Consider the following 27,831-nt stretch of genomic DNA (forward strand, 5'->3'; position numbering starts at 1 on the left):
CCCTACAGAAGCCTCAGAGAGTTGTCTGGTATTGCACACTGCGTGTGCTTCAGCAGATAGCCTGAGTTCACCCCTTGCTGTGAGCATGTCTGGTTGAAAAACCTGTCACCGTTGAAACGAAAGGCTTTTTGCCAATGAATTCTGTACGGTTTCTGTACAGATTTTCGAACATTAACTCTCACAGTAGATTTTTCTCAACCATGAGTATGCACTGGGGAGATAGAGAAGGGTGTGCATGGACTGTCGCCATCAACTTTGATTGTTCCTGCCTTTGGTTGTTTTCCCAGAACTAAAATAAAAGTTATGTTGAAATCTGTAATGTTAGAGTATTTAAGCCAAGCAACTCTGTGTGCTATGTTACTATGGTTTTGTAATGGTAATTTTAAAATTCCTTGATGCTAGGAGGTGAATTTCCTGCACAGTGAGTATAGTTCCAAGAAGTCAAAGGATGTCTCCCATGAAAAAGAACATGTTATAGTTAGTGCAGGCCATACTGCTTTCTTAACCGATACGGTTCTGAAATCAAATTGTTACAGGTAGTTCAGTACCGCATAGTGCAAGTAATACTAAATTATTAACGGTAATCAAGAAAAAATATCTTTTAAAAACCATGTAAAACCCTGGCCCATTTTGATTTTCTCTCTCTGAAATATTTTAAGATAGTCGGAAAGTCTGAATAATGAGTTTAAGTATTCTCTATGTAAACAGGAGAATTTCTTTTCACTAGGTGTTAAAGACATATCAAATATAATACTTTCAGGTATTACTTCACTTGTAAGTGCTGTTGAATAAGCCAGCAAGAGTTATTTTTCATTTCTGTATTTTGTTTGTGCAGTTTTAGCAGGTGCTGAGTTTCATGCGAATGTCAGTATTGGACCCAAATGAAATGTTTCAGAGCTCCATATCTGTTAGCAGAAAACTCAAAGTTAGTATTTTCTTTGAATGTTCTAAAAAGCTCTTTCACTTGACATCTTTCTGTATGGATTTAAAAAGGAGGAAGGCTTTGAGCCGCCTGGGGCTTGGGTGATGTGCGGGGGCCGTTAAATCAGCGCGCGGGACTTGGGTGAGTCTCTGTCCCCTGCTCGTCGTCTGCCTGCGCCGTGGCCGTGACTGCAGCACTCTCTGCTCATGACTCGTTACTTCTAGAGATTTACAACAGGATCAGTATTTTACTGTATCTAAGCAGTTTTCCATTTAGGAAGTAGGACAAAAAATTATGTCTGTTATTCCGTATATATGGTAAAGCTGAAAATGATGATTCAGAAATAGGAAAGTGTTCTATGTGTATTTCTGCTCTACACTTGGAAAGAAGCAGTAGAATATGCTCATTGCATGAAAATTATGAAGCATACTCTAGTATATTAGTAACTGAGGAGGATTTTGACAAGTAGGACTGGGCAATTTTAATTGTCTGTATGTAGCAAACGGTCTAGTTCAATGCTTGTCTGCCTGGCTAATGCGGATTTAGAGTAAGTCAGAATACCTGAATATTGCAGAATGCTAAAAGAGGGATGGAATTGTGCCTGTGGTTAAGGGGGAAGAAATGAGGGAAGCACTCATTAGCCATATGACACTCATTTCAGACAAACTAATGGAAAAGTCACTAGTGATAAAAGAAGTAAAAGATATAATGTAGTCAGTAAATATGCGTGACCAAGGCAGTTTGCAATGAGATTAACACCTTAGTTAAAAATGGTAACTGCGTATGTGTAGAATATTGATGCTGTGCTTAACCATTCAACACAATACCATATGAAATTCTGTTCTTTTAAAAGAAAACAAGTCTCTGCACATGTTAGATGCAATAAAAGATTTGATAAGTGACCAGGCCTCAAAGAGTAGCTGTTATTGGGGAACGGTCTCTGAATCATGATGATTCTGGTAGGTTTCTTCAAGAATTAGTTCTAGGCCAAAAGCATACAATATCGTCATCCATAATCTGAGTTTTGGGTTTCAGACACCAAGTCCTCATATTGCAAAACAAGTTCATTGACAGTGTAGCATTGTTTAACTTTGCATTTGGCGATGTTCACATGCGTAGGAGCATTGAGGAGTCACTGAGGGCAAACAGCTCAACCTGAGCTCCCATGGCACTGCCGTGGCATATATTATTAATGCTTCTTTAGATATGTAAAAGAAATAACACTAATTATGAAGTTGATTTTCATGTGAATGCAGAGCTGGTATATTGAAGTCCATCAAATATCCTCATTCCTTGTATTTTAAAAAGCATTGTGTGGCATGGGAGGAGAGAAGGGGGCTCTGTTCCTGCCAAGGAGGAATTGCTTTCACAGTTACCCTCAGGTCTGCAGGACCTGGCTTCATTAGAGCTCTGTTAAATTTAACTTGAAGAGCCCTGGCTGGTAATTCAGAGAGGTTTTCCCAGGAGTTAATAGTTAAAAGACTGTGATCTCCACATTTTACTACATTTCTAGCATTGGTCCCATTTCTTTCACGTCTAAGTAATGTTTAGAAGCTGCTAAAAGACAATTTCAGATGAAAAATCATGCATGCAAAATTAGCCATGAGAGTGATTAATCAAAGTTTCTTTCTTGGAACAGCCTGCCAGAGGAATTGGTGGGTGCCCCGTGTCTAATCAAGAGTTGATGGCTTTCTGGAAGATTTGTTTTAGTCAAAGAGATGCCATTTGCTTCAGTTCAGGAGAAAATTGGTGAAACATAATGGTCAGTGATATGTAGGATTAGACTAGATGAATGCATGGTCACTTTTGGCTTGAGTTGTGACTGCTAATTTCTTTAAACTTGATAAGCAGGCTTAGGTATCATCTGTGGCAAATCTACTTCTCAGTAAAATTATTTCTACAAATTTTCATGCTGGTGAAGGTACCACTACTTTATTTCTTTACCATATAGGCCTTATTGATGCTAATAATTTCAAGTTAAATCTGTATCTGACCACAAATAGCTGGTGAAACATTTATTTTAGTTATCCACTATATTTTTGATGGAGACAATCAGTAGGTAAAAATTTATGCAAATGTGCGGAGTTCAAGTGAGGGCTATCCTAAACAGGACTTAAGCTATGCACCCTCCTTTGTGCCAAATTTTCTAGGGTTTTTTTTTCCTGTAATGAATACATGTATTTTGTGCATTGGAGCATGGCACAAGCCCTTTTGGATGGCAGACTCTTCAAGAAAGAGGAAGAGAGTTTTAATCACAAAAGCAGAAACTTCAGTGAGAGAAGTGATTCTGCACTTTGTTTCATTTGTAAATGGTGCATATTGGCTTTTGTGAAACAGAACCTGGGGTCCGATTCATGATAGCGCTTCATAGATTCTTTACTTGGGTCTTTTTGAGTCTGAAATAGCGCACATGAAAAGAGAAGGAGATTGAACATAATTTGTTTCAACAGCTAGTCTAAGATTTTTTCCAATCAGGATTCTTTCAGCGTATTCTTTTTGTCAAGCTTTAAGCAGCTTTTAAAATAATAGTATTAGCTCATACTTCAGGACTTCACTGAGTGTTCCCATAAGCTATGGTTATTAGTTACAAGAAACTAAAAGTATATATATATTGTACCCTTGTAGTGGTTATGGGAGACTTGTAAACTAAATGGAGATTTGAGCAATTTGTAGATTTCAAAATGAGCTGCCAGAGTTCACTGAAAAAAGAAAAATGCACCATTGAAATTCCTGGTGCCAGTGTGGTTTTCTTCACTGAGATTTATCATTGAAAGCCATATTGCTTTCCCTTTGCCTTTATTTAAAACTCTTCAATACATTGTTTTTAAGGTCCATTTCTTTTACAAGCTTTTCCTTTCAGCTTGCTCAGGAATCAGGTCCTACGAACATCTGTTTGTGCCTAAAATCAGCCAGGACCTGGACTGTATCCTGCCTCCCTACTCCCTTTTGTTTCCAGAGGCTATTGTTTCCGATTTCATGCTATCAGAGGGGCTGCATGTTTTCCTGTGTGAAGTTGTCAGAGAGATAAAAGCACAGGAGCAGGGTCACATTTAGAGGGATGGGCATGAAAAATTGGTAAAATGTATCTTGAAGCCCACCCACAAGACTGTTGCTTGAAGAAATACAGAAATAGGGAATACAATTATAATTTTTAAAGTGTGCAAATTCCAAAGTGGAAAAAGTAGTGATGAAATAAGGTTTTAACAGGAAGAAATCTCTTGGGCAGATTTATGCTTAGTTGACTTTTTCCTCTTGGGTAGCTTGGGAGTCTCCAGTTGGACTCCCTTAGAAGGAAAATACCATCGTCTTCATTGTGGTGCCTGCCTGCGTCTTTTCAGTATGAGAATGAAATGCCAGAAGATTTAAAGCGAGTGCGTTAGGCCCTTCAGTCATCATAATACACCGGGGAAAACAGACGCATTAGTAAAAGGTGTCTGACTATCCAGAACCATCAGTATGGTACCGGACCGCCAAGGAGTACAATGAGAAGGATGGTAATAATGAAAGGAAAAAGAGGAACAGTGCAGCTTAATTAACTTAATGGAATATATCTTCAGGGAAGAGAGCAAGATACCACGCTTGTAACTGTGGTTATGGCTTACAATGCTGATGATATAATTAGCAAAAACACACTTATCCTTTTGTCTCATGTGAATTCTAGAAGTGGCACCCTACTTTAAAAGGATTTAAAATTAATTCATTAGTGGCAAGAGGGAAGAGCACCTGCACTTACAAATACATCTGATTTAGACAGAGTTTATTTAACAGAGTGTTCTCTCACGACTGTGCTTTAACATAGTAGTAAGAGGCTACACTTACTTCTCTGAAAGTACTGAAAAGCTAGTGAAAAGTTCTCTCTATCCTTATGTAGTATCAGTATAACTAAAGCAATGTCTTAGTAGGTTCATATATCCTATGGCCTTAACTGTTTTCATAGTAATTTAGTATTCACAGTAGTTTAGGTATTCGCTGGATGTAAAATGAAGAAAATGGTTTTAATAGTACTGTTTTATATCAGTGATTCAGTAAGATGGTTGCTCTTGTTTTAAGACCTCATAATGAGGATTTTGTCTAAGACCAAGAAGACAAGATATGTAAGTTGTATGTTTTTTCTATAGCCAACTGAGAGGTAAGGGATATCAAGCAAGGCATTATCTTACTGCCATAAATTTTCCAAGTTAGCAAATGACATACATGATACAAATGAATCTAATACTGTAATTTCAAGGGAATGTATTTTTCTCTGAAGCTGCTTTTCGAAGATTAGGTCAATTATTATTCTTACATGCAGAAATGATTTGCAATTTAACACGAGAAACTAAATCTATGATTTAATTTTCATTGAATTAAGCAAGATTTTTGGCTGTGGAAATTCAGAGGGGAACATCGATATGCAGATTCTTTGCACTTTTGCAATATAGCAGAAAAAAGTTACTAAAACTGTTGTAAAATTACAGTAATTTGCTGAATTTTTTTCCTTTGCATTAATTTTTTAGAGATGAACTTCTCTGTAAATAGAAAAACCGGAACGCAACAGATGAGAAAACACTGCAAAGCGTTTAACGGTTCCATAGGTGAGCTTAAGGAAGAGGCTACCAAGTGAATATTTTTTTATGAGAATGTTATTTATTAGCGTTTGTGTTTCTGAGCTTGCAGTAGCTCCGAATGAGGGCAGTGGGGTTTCCGGGCCCCAGCACCGGTGGGACGTCCCGCGCTGCCGCACAGGGCCTTCATCTCCGGGAAGATTTGCTGGGTGCGACGGGTTGCTGGAAGAGTGGCACGGGTGTCCTCGATGCCGGCATGCGTGGGTGCAAGGCAGCAGCAGCGCGTGCGCGTCCTCGGGCCGGGCACGTGCCAGCGCACGTGACGAGGCGCCCGCGCACAGAGTCACGTGAGCACCATTTCGGGGAAAAACGTTCTGCATTTATCAGTGTGCTGGCAAACGCACTTTAATGTTTCGCACTGCATTAAGTATTTTGGAGAGGAATTTTAACTTCTGGTGCGAATACTGACTTACTTCAAGACATATTTTTTTCTGCTGATAACTCCCCTTTCCAGTCTTCGAAATCACAAAATTTCTTGGCCAGCAGTTTTCTTTGGCATACCTGTCTGATTTTAGATGGGTAAAAGAATTTACTCTGGCTTTGTCTCAAAAGGGAAAAGAGTAAAGGCTAGAGTAAAAATTAATAGCACATCTTAAAATCCATTACAACATCTCCCTTTTTTCTGACTAAAAGTGAGTGAAAAAGGCCTCTCTAGAGGAAATAAAGAAGAAGTTATTACAGCTTTCACTTTTTTGTAGAGTATGAAAAAGCTTTCTGTATGTTAAACAGTCTTGTGGACATCTGGCATGATTGGTTTTAATCTGCTGACTAAAAAGTCAGGATTAAATCTTGCTTTACACCTCTTTGTACTGCAGTCAGTAAAGTGACAGAGCTGCCCTGAAACAATGGCACTACTTATTCCACCCAATATGCCATGTGGTAGATCACCCCCTTTTTCAGCACCACTTCTCCGCAAAGACAATGAAGCATCTGGTGGGGTTTTCCTGCGTCCAAGATATTTTTTGTCAGTAATTTCGCTCAGCCGGTCTGCTTAGTTCTCCCTTGGTGCTACTTTTTGAGACGGGGTTTGCCAGACCCAGTGGCGAGAGGTCAGGAGGCCAAAGTGATGAATTTTTATGTGCCTGTTCCTTGTGTTTCTGCTCAGTCATGATTCTTTGCGCGCTGTACTGCCTCTGAAAGGGAGCCACAGTGGGCAATTTGTCCTCCCGGTCCGCGGAGAATGGGGAGGCAGATGAGTTAAAATAGCATGTATGACTTCGAACAGAGACGCACACAAACGTTTTCTGATGGCGGAACAGAATACTCCTGTCACCATTCACTGCGAGAGGTGCTGGGGAGATTTGTAGCCTGTTGGCTTTCGATCAAGTGACAAATGAATTTAACAGCACTTAAGGATACAGCGAAAAGAATAGCGCTTCACTAACTAGTCCACAGCTGCTAGCTTTAAAATTACATTACACGAACGCTTTTGAACTTGCATTATTTCCTCCCTCTCTGACTGGGAGCTCTGTATATTTCTCAGCGTGTTTGAGTCCTGTTTTGCTCTAGCGAAAAGTTGTTTTGTCTGTGTTTCGGGAATTCTGCAGAATAACGCTTTCTGGCTGTGGGCCCCGTTGGGGCCCATGTCGCCTCCGGATGGATCACTGATCCACACCGGCAGGAGGACCGTGGGAGCCGTGTTTCGGGAGGAGCTCGCTGTCCTCTCCCCGCGGTGCTCTGCAGTGTCCGGTGGCAGTGTGTGAGCCGGGATCTGCATCCCCGGTTGGGTTAAATCCCTGTGGATTCCTCGCCGGCGGTGTGAAGTCGCCATTCCTCCAGGTCCTCCTCTGTCTCCGATCAGCCGTGCCTCCGTAGCTGGTCCGGGCTGTATTGATGCTCATGGTGGGTCAGCAGCTGAGCTTTGGACCCGTTCAGTGGAGGGAATTACGAATATCGGTGCAGTGTGCAAACCCCTTGTTCTTATATCACCAGCAACCACGTAAAAGAGGAGACAAAGCTACGTGGAAGTAGTGAAGAGAGACAATGAGGAGAACATGCCACCCTATTTCCTGCTCTCCACAGTGATTATCTTACTCCACAGGTGTTTTGGGGGGTGTCAGCCTTTTTGTTCATGTGGTGTACGTATCACACGCATCCTGACGTCTTACCTTGTATGAGCGAGAACATAGCAAACCTTGGGTCCGTGCATCACCTGGTCGGTCAAGCGTTGTCTCACCATACCCCTGTACAGCACTTCTTCTTTAGCTAGAAGGAAATCCTATTTTCCATTTAGATCTCTTGGAAGTGAGAGCAATGAAAGATACTTTGCAAAAACAGAGTTCCCAAAGCTCTGAAGTTCACAGAATTGTCTTGTAAGTGTTTTAGTCTTGCAGCAGCATGCTTCAAAATCCAGCATGCGATAGTTGATGGTTTCACTAAGTCCCTGCACACCAATCCCCTGAAATATGTATATTTTTAACAAGTAAAGAAAACTTGTGAGGAAAAGAATGTTTTAGTGGCAAGCATGATAAAATTTTGTCTTCTGGAGAAAAACAGAATAAAACAATGTCAACTACAGTTGAGAGAAAAAAATTATTTAGAGTATGCAGAATATCTATGTTAATGCAAATACCACTATGACGAGTGATATAGGTGGACATAAATTCTAAAGCTCCTGCAATGTGAAAAATAAAACTGTTTCTTATGATGAGAACACATATCCAAAGCTATTCAGAGGAAATATATTTTCTGCTGGTAATGGTTCTTCACTTAGCTTGAAGTATTCCTACTGATGCCAGTGAGTTTGGAAAAATGTCATAGCTTGTTTTTCATATGTCAGTGGAATTAGCTTCACTTTTAAGATGTTACTTGGCATCTGAAGTGGAATTAGCTTCACCTTTGAGATGTTACTTGGCATCTGAAGTTGCCATAGATTTGTAAGATTAAAAATACTGTTGGATAGTGGTTGTAGAAATTTGTAGTTGGATTAAGAACTCCTTTTGAGTAGCAGCGTGAAATACACAGATAGACACACGGACATCTTTAAACTCTATCAATTATATTAGAAATAAACCAAAAAGTTAAGTAAATGACCAAAGTTGATGTATAGATGGTAACATAAAATTACCAATGTATCTGTGAGGGATTTCCCCATGTGCCTGCTCTAACTTCACTATTCGTATATATCTTAACATGGTCTTGTTTAGTTCATGGATAACTGGTTCTCATCTTTCTCACATCATTGGGTTTGTCCCCAGTTAACAGAACAATAATAGTTATTTATTACATTGAATAGCTGCACTTAACACATACTCAAGACAAATCCATACATGCTGTAAGGTGAGCTGATCACTCTAGTCCTCATACACAAGCTGTCCTTCACATGATATTCTTCAACATGCAGTTTTTTGCAGAAATGATTTTTAAAATGCTTGTTACAAATCATGCATTAATTTAGATATAATGGTGTAGGCAAAGCAGAAAGCCTTCTAAACAGGCTTCTCAACATCAGAGTAATTAACAGAATTGTTTATGGCAGTTATTCTGTTCTTTAACAAGAAATTATTATATCACTGTTAACCATATTAAAATGAAGGCATGTTTGTGGGAAGAACAGTTGAATATTATTTGATCGTGATTTCTTCTGTCAGTTTTGTCTAAAAATGTATCTTAGTCTCCATGAGTACTTTTAAATAAGGTTTTGGGACTGTATATCTCCAAAGAGGTGTGTGGACAAAGTGTTCTTTCGTCCAACATTGTTGGTCAATTTCCAAGTTTCCTTTTCTTGGTGATTTTTAGAATTGTGCCATTGTGTGGATGTCGCCAGTTCTTTTGTTATCCAGCTATTGAGGGAAGTTGACTGTAGGTCACTCCTGCAGAAGGTTTTCCTTTCTTAATGAAGTGAGGGCAGATATAGCAGAGACTTGCACTAAATTGTTACGTGGGCAGATACAATGTCATCTCCAATGCCAGAAACCATGACATAGTGGAAACTGAAGAAACGGTATTAATTAAATGTTACTGATGCATCAGAACAGAAAAGTGATAGAGTCTTATGGTTCCTCTCTTGAAAATGCGGCATTTAAGGTTCAAGTTAGAAAAGCGGTGGTTCTGTCCTGCAAGATCAGGGAAGTCCTTTGCAAAATCATTGGTTCCAGTTACTAACTCAGTTTCACTTCCCATTTGGAAAACTTGTTTGGGTCAGAAAACAGGGTACAGCAAACGCGACGTGTCTTTTGCTGTTGAGTTTGCTGGGTGGTGGAGTTAACTCAGAAGGGCGTCTTGTCCCACAGAGGGGAAGCAGTGGAAGAGTATTAATGTCTCCGGGTCTCAGGTCCCCTCTTCGTTTAAGGGACTAACTGTTTTTACCAATCATTGTACCTGAAGTGCTGTTATTCGTGATAGGATGAAAAAAACGTTTCGTGTTTCTCTCTGTATAGTATAATCACTTGGCGATTAGGAATAGCTAGTGTCTGTCCAATAGCATATAAATTCTAGGCAGATTTGTGGTTTGATTTCAGAATCACCCAACACTTCATGTTTTAAAATTCAGTTCCAGCTTTCATTTCTGAGGATAAATATAAGAAAAATCAAGCACAAAAAGGCTGTTGAACTAGTGTGTACATCATCTATTGCATATATGATACCTGCTTATGTAAGTCTACCTTTTGGAAGCAAAGGGTTCACGCTTCGGAGCCTCAGCCTTGATCTCGTGCCGTTGATTTTATCAACGCCATAGACTTTGTACAAAACTCCCCATTGATTTGAAGGGCGGACCCCAGAACTTGCCGTTTTTGGTGGTGCCGGCGGGAGGAACGGAGCACTGCGCGGGAGCGTTTTTGGGGCTTGTGGCGTTTTTGGGGCTTGTGGCTCGTGCTGAGCAGGCGGCCCGGGGCGCTCGGCTCCGTGCGGCTGTGACCTGGAGGGTCATTACTCCCGTGTTTCAGTGCCTACAGTTGTAAGAAACCGTCAATATGGAAGTAGCAGAAACAATAGCACCCTCAGCCCAAACAAAGGCAATTGCAAGGCACGCAGGAGCAGATGGGGTTCACAGGCTATTTTGCTGTTAAAATGAAAAGAGATGGAAAGTTCTTAGTCTGAAAGTTGGATAAAAGCAGCTTAGCTATAAGGAAAGAAGCTGCCTCTTATTTCATTCTTCCTGAATTCAGGGAAACAGGGGATTTTACATTTCTCTACAGAAACCGATTTACATCACACATCCTGTGTGCTTCATCAAATTCTCTGTTTAAGAGAAACAATGCATATGGTCCTCTGCTTAGTCAGCTGGAGCAAAAAATGGTAAGTGCTGTAAGGGTTTCCAAGAGAAAGATTTCAAGCTGGTATTCCTGCCTGACCGAGGCAGAAAAAAATAATGGAAGAAAAGTAATAGAAGAAGGTCTGAAGAAATCCCAGGAGGTTTGCAGATTATGGGGCAAGAATATATATATAAAAAAGATTTCCGTAGGGACAGTGGGATTGTTCCAGCTCCCAGAATTAAGGAAAAGCTAATCATTGTCTTTGAGAACTGCCCCAGGACCCTGCTTGACATCAAGTAATGATGCTAAAGGACAAGGAAGAGGGAAGAGATATTTGTAGCAAAAAGTTCCAGATCTTCTGGTGCTGCAGAGTTTATCCAGATCCAATCAAAGTCCTGAATGTGTTGTTTGAAACTAATTGTTCATGTCAATGAGTCAATTTAAGCTGAGAGCTTAAAAGGAGGAGGAAGAAAAAAAATTTTCACCATAGCTTGCAGAGGACCTGTGCTCCTGATGCCAGCAGGTGCCAGTCGTCTCAGGGTAAATTGGTTACGGACCCTTATGTAGATGCTTAGCTGAACTCAGACTTGCAGTCACAGTCAGGGAAATGAGACAAGAGAATGCAAAAAGATGTGGAATCTGACCAGAAGAAGGAGTTGGAGAAAACCAGGAGCTAATCACCATGCAGGTGAGTAGTTGTGATGGAAAGAAGAGTTCTTTCCTGATTTTTGAATTCTTAGAAAGAAATACACCTGACTGGGAAAAAAAAAAAGAAAATAAACAAAAAAAGGAATGGTATTGCAAACATTAAGAAAAACTGGTCCATTTAACATTAGTATTGAAAAAAATAGTTCCAAAATGGGGGATTGTTATATTTGCAAAGCTGCTTAGGACAGAGCACCGCAAAGTGTCTAATGAAAGCTTCTTTCCCAGTTTGAAAAACTGGAGTGGGGGAAGATTCCACTGGGAAAAATCTGGAAGTGTAAGGAACTATTCCCCCATATTCTTTTTCTTTGGATCTGTGTAGGTGAGCAAGTAATAATCAGGGTTCCTTTGCTGGATAGTGGATGCCAATGAAAACATTACAATTAAACCATCATGTACAAGGTAATATCTAACTGAACCAACTGAAGAAGAAAACAATGTTTAGGATAGTTGCACAGCCAAAAATCAAGAACACCAAACTTAAGCCTCAGAGGTTTATAAATGGAGCTGGCAATGGCAAGAGAGTGTGCAGCGGGACAGACTGTGCTATTAAACTGCGGTCTCCCAGTCTGCTTAGTGCAGCACTTGGAGACTAGTGGAAATGGTTTTGCATTGCCTACTGTAACATCTCGATCACATTCTTATGTATGATCTAAGTTTTTGGACATGCAAATGCATTTAATGATGAACTTAAGGCTGCTAATTGGAAGTTGATCCCAGAGAAATGCAAGTTGTTACCAAAAGGGATCATTTAGTTTACTGGCACAGGAAATCTTTGGAAGCATAAAGTTAGGGGCTCAGTGTTGAGTTTTTTTGTCACAGACACTTCCCAAAGAGATACTTTAAAACTGAAATATCTCTTTGCTATCTGGTCCCACGGTGGAGACCAGAGTACTTCTGTAGGTCTTGAGCAGCTTCTGGACCAAGCTTTCGCAGCTGGTATAACTGGTGCTGCTGTAAACTGCCTATGAAGGTAAAAATGAATGCAAGCAGCAATATAGTGTGGTTTGCATTGATTTGCCATCGAAAGATGCACTCCATGAATATTACATAAACAACGTACTGAGAGGAAAGAAGAGAGTGGTGGAAGAGCCTTCACCCTGCATCCCACCCAGCCCGTGCATTGCACCTGCTTCTGTTGAACTTCCTCCCCAAAGAGTAGCCAAATAGTAAAACAGTCATTTAGCATATTGATACTTAAACTCATTGCTCACTTGTACGTTTTCATATCTGTTTTCTGTTCAGCTGATGTTTCGCTGCTGAGTGGAATTCCTGCTCCTGGAAGCTTATTAGTGTTAAGAACATAGTGACTTCTCCGAGGCATTATTGTTATTTCCATAGAGTTAAACAAGTTAACACAAGTTAAAATATACTCTAAATGAAGGATACTTGTTTAGATGAAAAAAGGTTTGTGCTCTCAGATGTGTTTTTATTTTCTTGCTTTGGGGAATTTAGCTCTGTACTTGCCCTGTTTGCAACGATTGTGAAAAGTTAGCTAAAACAAGTCTCCATTTTCATGGCAGATACAAAAGTATTTTAAAAAACACTAGAAATTTTAATTATCCTGTAGCTAAATGCATATATTTCATTGACTCAGAAAGTTACATTTTACTGTGGTTTTCTCAGACTTGTGAATTTGATTTTTCTTACATGACAGGATTTAGTGAATTTACTGTCAGTATATTCTCGATACCCAGGAAACCATATCAACACCTCAGAGGTGAGGAGCAGCCTGAACAAGACAGATGCTCCTGTTATTCCCAAAGTAGCAAATCTTTTACTTCTCTGATTGTTTCAAATACAATTTGCATCCAAATAATAACAAAAAAAAGCATTTGGTTTTTCTAAATTAGTGTCAGATTGATTTTGGTTTTTGAGCAGCATTTCAGAAGTATCTCACTTTCATAATTGGATGATACATGTCTTTTTTATCCTGCCAGAATCCACAGAATATGTAACTGGATTATCTTGAATTTATTTTATTTGGTTGCTCCTGTGTTCAAGGCCTTACGGTTTCAGTTGGTGCATCTTAGCGTTCAGCATCTGCACTTCTCTCCTGGCTACTTGTAACAGGAAAACCTTCTTTTTTAATCTGTGTGGCTTATTGAAAATTGCAATTGCAACTATTGGTAAAACTTTTCTCACTTATGAAGGAGGAATGGGTGTATTCTACACTTGTATTGGTAGAAGAATTCAAAGTAATAAGTCATAAGATTATTTAAATCATTGGGAAAAATAATGCACATTTTTAGATTCAGTAGGCAGAGGCAATAGGGAAGTTTGAATCTGTACATGCTTGGGTGCAGCTTTTTTTCTCCCCAAAAAATTTGTTGAAATAGTTACAAGCACGCAGTGACTCAGGTCACACACGAGGAGGTAAGGTCAGGTTTCTGCAGGGTGCTCAGAAAGCAGGAGGGCAAAATCAGTGAAAAAACGGCCGTGGTTTTCAGCAGAGCTCTGCTAACAAGAAACGATAGTACAGTTCACAACACTGGTGTGTTTCCATATATATAATGAATGGTTATTGTGTTTTAATGTATGTACATATTCCTTTTCAGTGTAAATATGCAGAGAGGTGGTGTAAAACATTTTAATATGTTGTGTATACAGAAGCAGAAGTATTTTGAAGGCTGCATTAATGCTGTAAATCAAATGGCTTTCATTTCCTGAGGCCTGCGGAGTTCGGCAGCAATTCTAGATTTGGCATTTGTCGGTATCAAAACCTTTCACTCCTGACTTTGCGTAGCGGTGAACGTTTATTAAGCTCCAAGGTAGTTACCAGACAAGCTACTGCTATGTTTTATGATCCAGTACAAATTGTTGTGAAAGATGCTTTTAAAAGCGCTGTGCAGCACGCACCTGCGTGGACAGTCCCCGCGACCACGGGAATAGGACGCGTCTGCGTTTCCCAGCCGAGGCCAAGCACCGAGGTCCCTCCGCTCGGAATGCAGCTCCCCTGCAAACTTTGTGGCAAAACTCGTTTGCAAAAGAAAAAGGATAAAAGCGAAAGATAACTTCGGTAGAGGGTTTTGGTATCTGGTCTCCCCTCTGCTAACTTTGTAAAAGGGCACCTTTGAGGGAACACCAGAAAAGGAACAGTGTGTTTTCATAGCATTTTGATTTTCTTTACCAGCAACAAAAAATCCCTTCATAAGTAGACTCCTCTAAAAAGGCACATGTTCCCGAAAGTTTTCTGCTTGGGTGACTACGACTTTGTAGAAATTGAAAGGAGGAGGAAAAAAGGAATGCTCCAGCTTGTATAAGAAATGAACCTTTGCCCAATCACTTTTTGTCTGTGAATAAGGTAACTTTTTGTGTGTGTGAAATTTGAAAGCAATAAGGTATGTGGGTCCTTTCTCTTTATTGGTTCTCAAGAGTCGATCGGGGTTTTTTTTCCTTTTAGAGCAGGCCTGAAGTTGTGAGATAAAGCAGCTCAGAAAAAAAAATGTTCTCAAGCAGATGCCTTTAAGAGACAGAAATCATGAATTTCTTGAATTGCAACCACTCTGGGGGTGGCTACAATGACTTTTTGACAGTGACAGTAACTCTGCCTTGTCTTTTCGAGCCCTTCTTTGGCCCATTCACTCTGGAAAGCTGCTTAAGCGCACTTAAGCGCATTAGCATTTGGATGCTAGGGGACCGTATTGACCCTCATTTGGAAAGTTTAAATGAGTGAAAGATGGAGCGATTTGTTAGGGCTTTAGAAACCAGCTTTAGAGAGCGGCGGGTTTTCCGCTTTGGTTTGTTCGGGTGCTTGTTCTAATCTGGTGCGCTGTTTAAAGGCGACCAGACTGATTTGTGACACATGAGTCCAAAGCGCTATTTTTTTGGGCTTGACCCGATTAGCTAATCTGTGCTTTGAATTTCAATGGCCGGTATCAGAGGGAGCGCACTTTGGGAATGGCTCGCTGGTGGATTACCTCATTGGGAACTGGGTGCAGACACAGATGGCAAAACCTTAATTACTTGTCCAGGCGCACAAAGTGGGACCTAAGGTAAAGTGGGGGGAAAGCGATTAGGTCCATGCCTAAATAAATGGTACCAAAATTGCGGCTTCTCTGATGGCCTCTCCTCGCTCCCGGGAGGAGCTGGTTTTCACGACTTGCCGCCAGCATCTTCCCTCTGTTCTTCACCGTCTTTCAAACAAAAACGCCTTAAAACTTCGCAGTGGAAACTAAGTTCTCGAAGGACAACCTGTGTCTGTGTCCCTGTGACCGGTTTTCTTTCCTCAGGTGGAAACTTTGATTTCACATGTACCTGTAGCATGTTTATGCCATGGTTTTGCCAAGTTTTTAATGATAAAACTGGGCACTAGATGTTTGTAATCCATAGACTGTTTATTTGGTGAGGAAACAATCAGGAGGAATTTGTTGGGAGAGGAGATAATTCAGCGAGATGAGGAATCAGCACCCGTTCGGTTAGCAGAATTAAAGGGAAAAAAATCAAATTGTATTTTATTTTTACTGTATCACACTCAAGTTATTGGTCTTTAAACATGAAATTGCCAAGCTTGTTGCTTTTTGTTTGGGCTATGGCAGCACACAGGGCCCTTTGTCAAGGATCGTTTTTAAATGTTTTTCTATCAAATGGGAAAGAAGTCCTTTGATGGATTGTTTGCACTCTAGCACTGATAACCCCACCTGAGACCTAGAATATTTGGAAGCAGATGGATTTTTTTTAAATACATGTTTGGCATCTCCTTCAAAATAAATTCAGAATGGGGAGAGATGGAGAAAAGGGATGTAAGCTGTAGTTTCATAGCATTGGGTCTGATAGCTATTGCATTCCTAAAAATAAATCCCAATATTTATATTTATATTTGGGAAAGACAGAAACATGTAGTAGGTTGTGAAATTCCCTATTACCACAGAACATATTTATTTTATAAGTAAATACTATACAAAATGAAAATCTGTTGTCTGGCCGTTATGGAAGGGACTGCAAGGAAAACACCTCTTTCCCTGTTCTTCATTGAATCCATTTCTTTAGCCCTATTTTGTAGGAAAATAAGCCTCTGCTCAGTAGGGTGTCTTTACCAATAGCCCTGTCCAGGGCTACGCATAGATCCCTGTCAGCAGCTTGTAGCTAGACTGCAGCGAAGGATGCTGAACCCAGGCACAGTGCGTGATCTTGGCCATCTTCTCTCTCCTGGAGTAGAAGCGAGGTCTTCGCCATTCCCCTCTCTGTCTTCTGCATTGTGGTTTCCCGCAGCCCAGGCAGATGGTCTGGAGCACCGTGCGATAGCGCCATCGAGGATGCTCCAAGGATGCTTAAATTGGGTACCTGTGGAGTGCTTTGCGAAGCCTGCCTACCCCACGGTTAAGATGTAGCTATCCCTGTATGGTAGAGCACTTAACATACTTAAAGTTATGCCAAAAGTGTCGGTTCAGGGAATCTAAAGTATGTTTTTGAGGTTAAATGTATACTTACCTGCTTTGCTAAATGTTCAAGATTTTCATGTGTTACAATGCAACAGAGCAAGCCCTTTAAAAGTAACCAACCCTATATTACTCTCCAGGTCAACTTTTCATTAAAACTGGGCCACAACTGGCAAAACTGGGCAAATGAATCCAAGGCCTGGCACTTCCTCTGAAATTCATATATCTGAGCCTAATAAGTGCTAATTTTTAATACGTTATAGACACCGAATCCTCAAAATATCCAAAGATGTAATGTCGTCTCTTCTTTAAAAGGATGTTTGCATGAGTGATTTTGCTGCTCAGAATGAGCTTTGAAACCTGTTGTCAGATTATAAAATTGTTGCTGGGGTTTTTAAATTATGCTTGGAACATTAATTGATAAGAGGGACATTCTTGCAGGCAGGAGCTAAGCTGCAGGGCTGCAGTTGTGCCAATGTAGTTATCGGTTTTTAAGAATGCGATACATAAACCAGGAGGTCTGGGGAGTCATTAGCTGTAGGAAATGGCTTTTGAGGGTGTTTACAGGTAAGGTGAGATACAGTATCAGACCTCTGAAAGAACCTGTGTGCACGGTAATGAGTTAAATGAGTATTTGCATTATTCACTTGATATTTTCTTAATATTGCATGTTTCTCTCCAGACAGCAATTCAGTGTATTGTTTTAGATACGTCATGAGTGGAGGTCAGTTAAATTAGCAGTGTTTTGTATTTTGATCTACAGCAAACCATGCTTGCATATGGACACGGGATCAGGCCTTGCAGATGCACAGATTGATAAAGTTCAATAAAACGTGGCCTCGTCTGTCGTATAAACTCGTTTCCCTTTCTCCCTCTGTGTTTTTTATTAGACACTATGTGCAAAGGCTACCATGCAGACTATCCGGGCAGCTGACACAAATGAAGTAGTCAAGCTAATATTTCGTGAATCTGATAATGACCGAAAGGTAAATAACTTAATGCCCTCTGTAAACCATGTGTAAACAGAAACGTTGTTGAATGTTCACTTTCTTTTCTACAAAGCATGAATATAGTTGTTTAAAACTGATAATTTGGAGGGAGGGAAGGGATATAGGTTGTCACACCTAATGCTCAGTTAATTGGATCTTTTTAACTGATTGCCAGTCAAGGAAATGGGCAAACTGACAAGGAGCTTTAGACATCTAGAAACGTTACGTGGTTGTAAAGGGTTGTGTGTCGCTAAAAGGGTCACTTCCAGCAGCTGTGGATTGGGCATCTGAGTCAGGGAGCCTGGCTGACCTTTCTTCTTTATTTTTTTTTAGGTTATGCTACAGTTAGAAAAGAAGCTCTTTGACTATTTTAATCAAGATGTTTTTAGAGATAACAATGGCACTGCGGTAAGTTTGTGGCTAAACACTACTGAATAAGATGGGAAGTGACATAAAAATTGCATTTCTTTGTCAGCCCTTTATCCTTATCAATCCTTCTGTATACAGAATGAGAAGAGTTAATTCATCTGACATGATAACCCCGCCAACCTTTTTCCTCACTTACCCAGTTATTTTGTGTACAGCTTCTTAAGTTTGGCATCTTTTTGTTTACCTTTCTTTTCTAGAAAAAAATGTGAATGAAATATTCTTCCCAATTCACCCTTCTTTTCTGTCCTCTGGTCTGCGTTTCTTCAAGCACCCTGTTTGTTCACTTGCTCTTTGTCGTGCAACGCAGTAACTTAGGAAAAAACCTTATTGCAAAACTGCTCTCAAAATATCTGCATCTTCTCAGTGTACAAAGAATAAAGGAAAAGCACGAGAAAAAGGAATAGCGAGCCCAAACCCTGCAGCAGACTGGCACTGTTTGGGCAATCACATAGGGTTTTGTAAGAAGAGAAAGCAGACAGGAAACACTAACATTTTGATTTGTAATTAGGATTGCAGTTTTGCTGTAGGGAGTAGCTATATGCCTACTTTAACATGATTTTATTTCAAAATGTAGCCACTTCATTTTGGAAAATCTCTGTACCACTGCTTGCTGTTTTTTCTGTTTCATCTAAAGTTCCTAGGAATTATGTAACTAAGGAAGTACGTTAAGCATCTAAAATAAAAAAGCAAACGGTTAAGACAGATGAAAATCAGGAATGCACGTTTTGGATGTGGGAGCCATAACAAGGGTTTCATTCCCCGGCTCCTCTGCTTGTGCAAATTGGTGCCACTTCCCCAGCGTCAGAAGCGCTGTCTGCTTGCGGCAGGTCCCGGTCCGGCCGCGTGTGCGTAAAGGCAATTCCCGTTCCGAACTGCGTAACTGCCAGGATCCCCCAGATCTTCCCCCATTAAGTATTCACCCATGTCTCTGCCACCCGTTGTGATGGCTGTCCCTGCTCAGGGACGGGTCGTCCACGCGTGCCGTGTGTGCTCGCCACGAGACATATCCATACAGGCAGGATTTCTTAAAAGCATAGCTACTGTGAGATAAGTGTATTTTTTTTTTAATTTGCAAAGTGAAAAAATCTGAGAAGTACATAACAATTGTCCTTTCATTGATGTTTTTATGTTTTGGGGACATTTAATACTAAGTAATAAAACTAATCCCAATTCCAGTTTCTATAGGTAAATTTACCGTGGTATTTGGGGCATTTTTAAAAACAAATGTTTGTCATTTTGATTTTAATTTCAGTGCATTTTTGAAGCTGAGCAGAGTTATTCTGGTTGCTGCCATTCACCACATTCTAGCGGTATTTCAGGCAACTGCTGGTTGACTTTACATACATGGAATTGGCGTGCACAGACATAGGCGGAATCGCACTTAAGCACATTTCATTTCAAAATCAGCAGTCGTTTCATTCATGCACCAAGAAGCAGGAAATCTTCCAGATCAAACATGGAAGAAAAAGATAAACGATATAATGAGCCATTGGAGATAATCTAATCTTCATGGTCTAGTTAAACACGCAGCACCATGATCACTAAAAACAAACTACCTATCTAAAAGGATGAATGTCTCTGTGCCGAATTCAACCCAAAAAATCCATCGCATCCTTCATCAACCACCGGTCTTGTACCAGCCTGACAGAAATTTAATTCAAGCTGGCTCCTGAAAATAATTATTGTATTTTAAGAGTAGTAATCATTGGTCGGGACATGATTGAATGTGTCCATGCCTATTGACTTTTTCTATGATTTATAGCTTTGTTTAGTCGATATTCCCATCGAAATTGTATAATTAATTATAAGTGGGGCTGTCAGGTCTGCAGGATGGAGTGCCCTGATGAGTATTTGGGAAGATTAAATTTTCCTTAGCTGTACCAATGCAAGGCTTGGGAATTTTCACAGCACTATGGCTGCTGGATAAAGATGTTTTCTGTGTGTTTAGCAACTGCTTTAGCTCAAAATCCATTGATTTTTCTGAGGGTTTTTTTTTTTTTTTTTATCAGTGTGGTGTCTCTTCAGTAACAGTGGAATGTGTACAGATGTGACAAGACCTGACAAATATTTATTATCAACAGGCTACTTTATCATTGTCCATGCACAGTTATTCCTTCTTTTTTACATTGTAATCAACAAAAAGAATCTTAAGATACATATAGAAATAGATATCTTTTATGAAAAATATGATATAGATACAAACTATCTGTTCAACAGAAATTCATTTTGAAATGCATGCAGTGTTCTGTCAGGTCTAATTTTTTTCCAAACTTCAGCAATTATCTGTATCTTTTCCCTCAAGGTGCAAAGACCATTCTTTTATTTCAAAAAAAGGAACAGCCAGCTTTATTCATCTGTGTAGTGGTCGAAAAAGAGAAGCTCTGTTTTCAAGCTGTAACAATAATGTAAAACTACCTTAATATTTAATACGTATATTCTGAATTGCCCACCGAAGTTATACTGCGTCAGATGAACCAGGGTGTAACTCTGTTAAGTGCAATAGCACTGCAGTGCCTAGATCCTTTGGGGAAGGGTGTTACAGAAAGGGAATAAGAAAGGTGGGGCAGAAGGAGGTGCAGCATATGGGATTATATAGCGTATAGTGTTGTACAGATTCCAGTTTAAGTTGTTGCTTTTGAAGCAGGAAAGCTTGGAACCGCTGAGGGTGCCGGTGGGAGCACCACATTTTTACTCCCCCCCCCCCCAAATTCTTAAATAATTTATGATAAATCAAGCTGTAACTGTTTTGTTTCAAAATAGCTTTACTGGAGTTCCCTTTAATTTCAAAATATTCAAAACAAAGGCAAGTCAGAGATAGTTATTTAATGAAAAACTTGTAATCATGTTATTGATTTATACAAAAGAACCATGAGTTAAATGCTATTTCTTCAATAGTTAAATAAATATATAGTTAGAATGTAAAAACCTGTAACAACCACAGGAGAATGATTATGTCATTAAGAATCATTTTATAATCTTTAACCGCAATCAAAAATGAGAAATGGTTCGTACATTCATATATTTCACATGAACCATATTAAAGAATCAATCCACATGGAAACTAATGTATTGTCCTTAAGAATTCGACCATTACTGTCTAGTAAAAGTAATCAATTAATGAGTTATCTTAAGAGTTAGGCCCGATGTCATTTTCACTAAAATCCTAATCTGTTTTGCCCATTGATGTTTGTGGAAACCAGGGGCTGTTTTTACGGCCGTTCCTCGCCCTGGTCTCCCCTGCTTCCCGTGGGCGCTTGGGACGTTGCCCGTCCTCCGGCTCTGCTCTTGCACGGCGCCAGCCTCTGCTCCCGGGATTCAGGTGCCGTGGCAGGAGCAGTGACAGCCGGGCTGCCAGCCCTTCCTAGCTGGTCAGGTAGCACAGAAGAAACTGTTGTTATCAGCGTTAATTTTAAAGCAGATTCACGATAATTATGCAGGAAAGCCCAATGATCTCCAGCCTGTACACGCCATGAAATGGAAGTGGTTCCGTGCTCTTACTTTTATTATTCTTTTATATTAAAAAAAAAAGAGCAAGAAAGCAGTGAGCTTCATGTTGCTATCAGTTGTCAAATATCCTCATATATCCTCATCCAAATATCCTCAGTAATCCTCATATTACAAAGAACAAACAGTAAACTTTGACAGCAGTCTATTCAATTTCTATGTTGTGGACAGCAAAATAAGTCTTCAAGGGTTGATTCCCTTTATCCTGGATGTCTGTTTAGCTTTGACTAATATGATATGAGAAGAAAATTAGAATGTGCTATAAAAATGGATTGAGCTATAAAGGTCTTGTTCTCCCTATGCCAAGTAATGATTTAAAGTAATCTGTTATTATGCTAATTAATTTAGAGGTGTTATTAAAAACAATTCAGGTAAATGTGTGTTTAAATGATCAGTAATTTATTTCTGATTATTTATTTATTTTAATATTCCCAGGCAATCCTGAAAGGATATGGGGATGGAGGAGAAAGGCTTAATTCATGAGGGACCTTTATTAAGCTTTTTGTGAGAATATGTGTGCTCATGGAGGTTAAGGATCTGGCATCACTGAAAATGTATTAATCAACAGACAAGATATAGCACAATGCACTCTTCCCAATGGCCTTGGCTCTGACCCTTTTAAAGATAATGGGAATACTGTCCACTAAGAACCAGATTAGGACGATCAAGTGCATTTCATCAGGGTTTGACTTGAACCATGATCCCAGGGGTGAAAAGGCAGAGGTTTATCCACTGAGCCACCCAGCCCCTGTCCAGATAGAATCTCGAATATGATGTATAAGGGCAAATTAAGATAGAGGAAGGAAATTGATTGCTTGGGATCATTGTTACCTAGGACTGGGCACGAGGAAATCCGAGGCACCCAGGAGTTGCCTCTTCTATTTAAGGTGGTCGTCTGAGAGAGCTGATTTTCATAAAGTACAGATAGGAAAATGGCTTAGTGCTTTCCTCCTTTACCCAAAAGCAGTGTTCCTGTGCTTGGAATTGTGTTTGCTTTAGTTAGTTGATGTGACATTGGATAGTCTGCAAAATGAGTAATGACAGAGATAGAAATATTATCAATAAATTCTTCTCACTAGCAGACAGAAACGTAAAGCCAGATTGCAATTGGAAGTCAATCCAGATGTGCTGGGTGAGCAGTTTACTTCCAGCTGTGTTCCACGTATGTTAATTATCATCTTGTACTGCCTTTGCCCGTACCACAAAGTTACAAACACTATTTCATGACCTTTTGTCCCCCTGTCCTGTTCTACACAGCTAATTTAAGTTCTGAGCCTAGTTCAGTGCTAGGCTATATTTATTTTTTTCACCATTTGTCCTTCTTTAAGTATAGTCTAGAGAGGAATTCCTTCATGAGTCCGGGACATACGTGCGTTTTTTGCCATCAGGAAACAGGAGAGGTGCATTCAGGCTTTGCCCAACTGGTTGAGTCACCGAAAATCGGTGCTCACCAGGAAGCCCTCTCCGACGGGAGCTGTGGTCTCTGCTGGGAGGCCGCGAGCGGCCGTGCTGCGTGTCAGGTGCCCTGGCCTCGGCCTCATCTCCGCGGAGCCGGAGAGACGAGCGGCGATGTGCTCCTGCAGCGCCGTGCCGGAGCAGCGCTCTCCTCACGGGATGCTCCTGGGGCGATGGCTGCTTCCCCTGAGAGCTCGCGCTCAGCCTCATCCCCTACTTTTAACTAACTAGCATAGCCTTTACCTATACTTAACTTTAGTTTCCTTATTGAGTATTAATTAAAGTGCAACAAGATTTTGAGGGGAATTGTTTAAAATAATGAAAAGATCCCAGAATGCAGTCTGGGTTGCCTGCTGCGTGTTGCAGACCAGGGGTGGCTGAGCACTGGTGAGCTGCCAGCAGGTGGTTGAACTTGGGGCTTGTCCATGCCAGCGCTTTCAACCTGAAGTCCAGGGTCTTGCATCTAAAGGGTCCACGCAGGGCAGTCAGGAAAAGCAAGTTTATATGCAGAATCCAACCATGTGAAATTTCTAAAAGGGCCACAACCTCTACTGGAAAATGTAATACATTGGAGAAGTTTGAAAGCATGGTTTTATATGATTTTGGGGTGTATCACAAGGCCAGCAGAGATCACAAGGCACTGGTCATCTGTCAGAATGAGGAATATTGCATCACAGAAACTTTTAGAAATGCTCCTGTTAGACCCTTATGTTCTGGCTGCACCATATATCGTTCTTCATGCCTTTCAGTGCTTGGTTCACAGCATGCCAGAGTCTGTCCATCAGCCATCAGTTGGAGATGTCCAATGGAGTTGGAGAAGGCACTTCACCAGTTTAGAGGTAGTCAAAACCGAGGGATTTTTCTGAGTTCAGATCCCAGCGGTGCGTCTGAAGCACGTTCCTCCGTAGCGTACTGGATGCTCACCATGTCTTACTGAACCACGAACACGTCGCCCCTTGCAACGTTGGTCTCCTTACTTCAGCTTTGCTGCACCTGGTGCTTCACAAATGCCCCCAGGGAAGCAACGCGTGCGAGCGTCGTCCTCAGCGCGCCGTTGCGTGGGTGCAGGTGTCCCACCCAGCCGGGCATGAGGAGGGTGGGATGGGAGAAGGCAGACAAGGAGACAGAGAAGGGAACGTTAATGAGACAGAGCCAGTCGTAGTCTCTCATAATTACTCTAGTAATCAATAGGCTTTACAAGAAACTGTTATTCTTTATAGACATTTTAAGCTACCTACATATTTCTCAAACAGAAATATTATTTTTAACTGCATTTTCCAGGGTAGATTTGCGGGGGAGAAAAAGTAGAATGCTTATCTGAAAATGTTAGTGTCCTTTAAACTGTTGGAATGTCTCCCAAGAGAGGTGGGCATATTAGCCAAAGGAAAAAAGAACACCAAAGTGTTTTGCTGGGGAAGCTTCCCATAGAGCCAGACATTTTCTGGATTAGTACAGGTACACGAAGTCTTCAGTGCCAGCGATGTTACACTGCCTGTGTTTAGCTCTTCTAATTCTAAGAATACTATATTTGGTGCAGTACCATGTATCTACATTTACATAGGGGTTGATGATTTGACAACACTGTCATTCAGGATGAATTCTCAGAAATACACAGAAATATATAGTAATTACAAAAGTAGTGTAAATGGTACATTTATATTTAATAACGTTTACTTTTTCCTGTGAAACTGTTGATTTTAAAGAATGGCTGTGTGAGGGAAAGAAAGTAAAGATTCAGAAATATATAGTAATTAACAGTTTTACAAAATCTTAGCTAGAGAAAACAGCTTTAAAGTAAGGTTGAAGCAGAGTTGTGTGTGACATTTTGGTAGAGAAGTAGGAGGGATCAGCATTTCCACAGACCTTTTTTTGAAGTCAGTAGACTGCTGAATCAGTTCCTGAATATTTTTTCTTTGACTGGAAAGCTGGATAAAATTACTGTATTTCCAAAGTCTTTTGAAAAAACTGTGTACTATACAAGACTGGCAAAGGAGGCTACATTGACCAATGTCCACATTTTTTAATTCTCTAAGGTCATTTCTGTATGCTCATCTCCTTTTTTGGTCCGAAACTTCATTTCCCTTTCACAGCTGTGAATTCTCTAGTGGGTCCTGCAGATGGATTTGATAAATGCTGCTAATATCACCTTCTGATCTAACAATGCTCTGACTTTGGTCTGTAGGTCTTGATGAGTAATTGCCGTTGTTCTACTCCAATGACTGAATTAAGTTGCCCTGTTTTAAAGGGTTCATACCTCTGTGATTTTAGCCAAGGCAGCTCATTGCAGCATGCTGATGGACATTGACCTTTTCAGGATGCCTCTTTGCTTTAAACTGAAGCCAGCAAAATTGCCTTGATTTCTACAGCTGTCTAAACTGTGCTATAATCCTCTGATTACTGTCAAGCTAAATAGTAGCCAAATTTAGTATTCGAGTTAAATGTAGCATTGGCCAGAGCGCACGCTGCCTACCACGTGCAGCCCCAACAGCTATAGGGACCACGGTCTGCAGCCCGTGCTCGGCCCTGGGGCTGAGGGACCTCACTGGAGTCCCCGCGGGAAAGCTCTGCGCAATACCGAAACCATCTGTCCAGCCCTACTCACATTCCTCTTACTCAGTGGCATATGGGTGCTGTGCGCTGGAATCACCTATTCCTTTTTCCTTCACCCTTATATGTAAATAGATGTTCCATGATAGTTTGGGTTGAAAAGAAAAAGGAAGGGAAAAACCTCTCTTCAGCAGCTTTTACAGGCAGCTGGAGAAACGCCGGTTTTGATAAGCACCTTAGGAGATGATGGGCACTGCCGCTGACCCACGCAGTGACCCTAGGACATCCTTCAGTGCAAATGCCATCATTCCTTAATTCTGTGCAAAGAACTTCATTGATAACCAGCAAATTCCTGCTCAGGGCCACAGGAACTTGGCTGTGCGAACTATTGGAAACATTTGGCTCTAGAAGTTCGCTCAGTGGAAATACGTAACTTCCCATCAATAAATTTAACCTGTTTTTAAAAATAATATTCTGCCCTCTGGGTTCTCTCTCATCATTGCGTGTCCGTGGACGCACAGCACATGCATTGGATAACCATGCGTTCTGCACGCTGTCCCTGTGCATCACTGCGTGCTGTGTAGCTGTAGATACATAACTCGTAGGTATGGCTGGCACTTCCCTTTGGAAGGTGTTGGTCAAACGTTCCTGCTGGGCTGGACATTGTAGGCCAAATATCTTGACATAATACCAGCAATTCAAAGAAGCTACACCAGATAAAACATAGGCCCTACATCATCCTTGCTGTCATTTGCCTATAAATGCACTGGTGAAACTGAGTTTGGAAAAGAAAATCCTCTTCTGAACTGCCTGTGACATACAGTTCTTGAATTAACTTCCTGCTACAGTATTTTAAAATCTCTGTGCAATTGCTGAAATTACCCCAGTGCGTCATGTCACACCTTAAAAGTTTGGTTCTTAAGGACAATCATATAATGAGTAAATTAAATGGAACAATATATTGATTTTTAGACTTTGAAATTAATTTCTTTGTCATTTCCATGTCATTTAGAGTGAACAGACACATTCATGACTACTGTTACAGCAATGACATTATTCACGATGCTGTTTAATCTACAGTATGTAAATAACTGAGAAGTTTGTCCTAAAAATTGGCATGAATAGAATATATTTAGGTTTCCCTCTTAAAAAACTATGGTATGTGCTTTAAAAATAAAGATGTTACCCTGTACTCCTTGGTACTGAATGGATCTATATTAATTTTTATTAATTAGCTCCAGTGCCAAGGAAATCCAGACACCCCTGTAACTGCCATAAAGCAAATAGAGGCGATGAAATGAAGTGGGACCTGCCTCAGGTCCCACTCCTGCTCCCACTGACTTGGGTCGAAGGACAGTATATTGCAGCATTTACAGTTGGTTATGACAAGGCCCAGTGAACTCCTCAGCTTTTCACTAATAAGCTTGCATGTTGAGATAACAGGCTTGAACGAGGACTCAAGTGCTTATAAAAAAAGCTACTACTGAAAAGGCGATAGTTAAAACAGATTTCCTACTGAAAAATTGACTGGCTTTTTCTCAAAATACACAATTCAAAATTTCATCGTTTCTCACCCTCATCATTCCACTGTCTGCAATGGTATCAGGTAGATAAAGAAAAGCTCTTAGATAGGTACCCGCTGCACCAGCGAAGCACATGAAGAAGTCATCACTTCTGTGCGTAACGGTGAGCGAGACGTCTGTTTGCATGGTTTGTGGGCACCTTTGAACAGAAGGTTACAGATACTGCAACAAGAAGACAAATATGAATTTTATCTGTCACTTAATATCCCAGAAAAAAATGTTTCATACAGTAGAAGCATAGCAAGAAATTAAAGTCTCTGCAAATAATCCACTCAAGTCAACATATTTAACTCTTTTTCATATGAGCATGAATTTTCTTCAGATGCAATTAGCATTTCCCAAATATTTCTTTCAGGCGCCTGGTTGGGCTTTCGCATTCAACTGGGTCGTCATGAGTTTTTGGCTTTGTCATTACAGGTTCAAAGATACCCCTCTACCTGGGAAAACTTGGGGGATTCACAGACAGTCCAGCACACAATACAGTGTTGTTCGTATTATCTGTCACCTCTGTCACCAGTGT

General features: G+C 40.5%; 1 protein-coding gene across 2 annotated transcripts in view; it reads left to right on the forward strand.

Annotated features, from left to right (window-relative positions):
- Positions 1 to 27,831, forward strand: part of INPP5A (inositol polyphosphate-5-phosphatase A) — a 248,059-nt gene that overhangs the window by 191,247 nt on the left and 28,981 nt on the right. For both annotated transcript variants that reach the window (XM_067300397.1, XM_067300398.1), the window contains 2 exons: positions 17,695 to 17,790; positions 18,127 to 18,201. In XM_067300397.1, the coding sequence (XP_067156498.1) occupies positions 17,695 to 17,790; positions 18,127 to 18,201 (171 nt within the window). The remainder of the gene's footprint in view (positions 1 to 17,694; positions 17,791 to 18,126; positions 18,202 to 27,831) is intronic.

Source organism: Apteryx mantelli, chromosome 7 (genome assembly GCF_036417845.1).
Source record: "Apteryx mantelli isolate bAptMan1 chromosome 7, bAptMan1.hap1, whole genome shotgun sequence".
NCBI lineage: Eukaryota > Metazoa > Chordata > Aves > Apterygiformes > Apterygidae > Apteryx > Apteryx mantelli.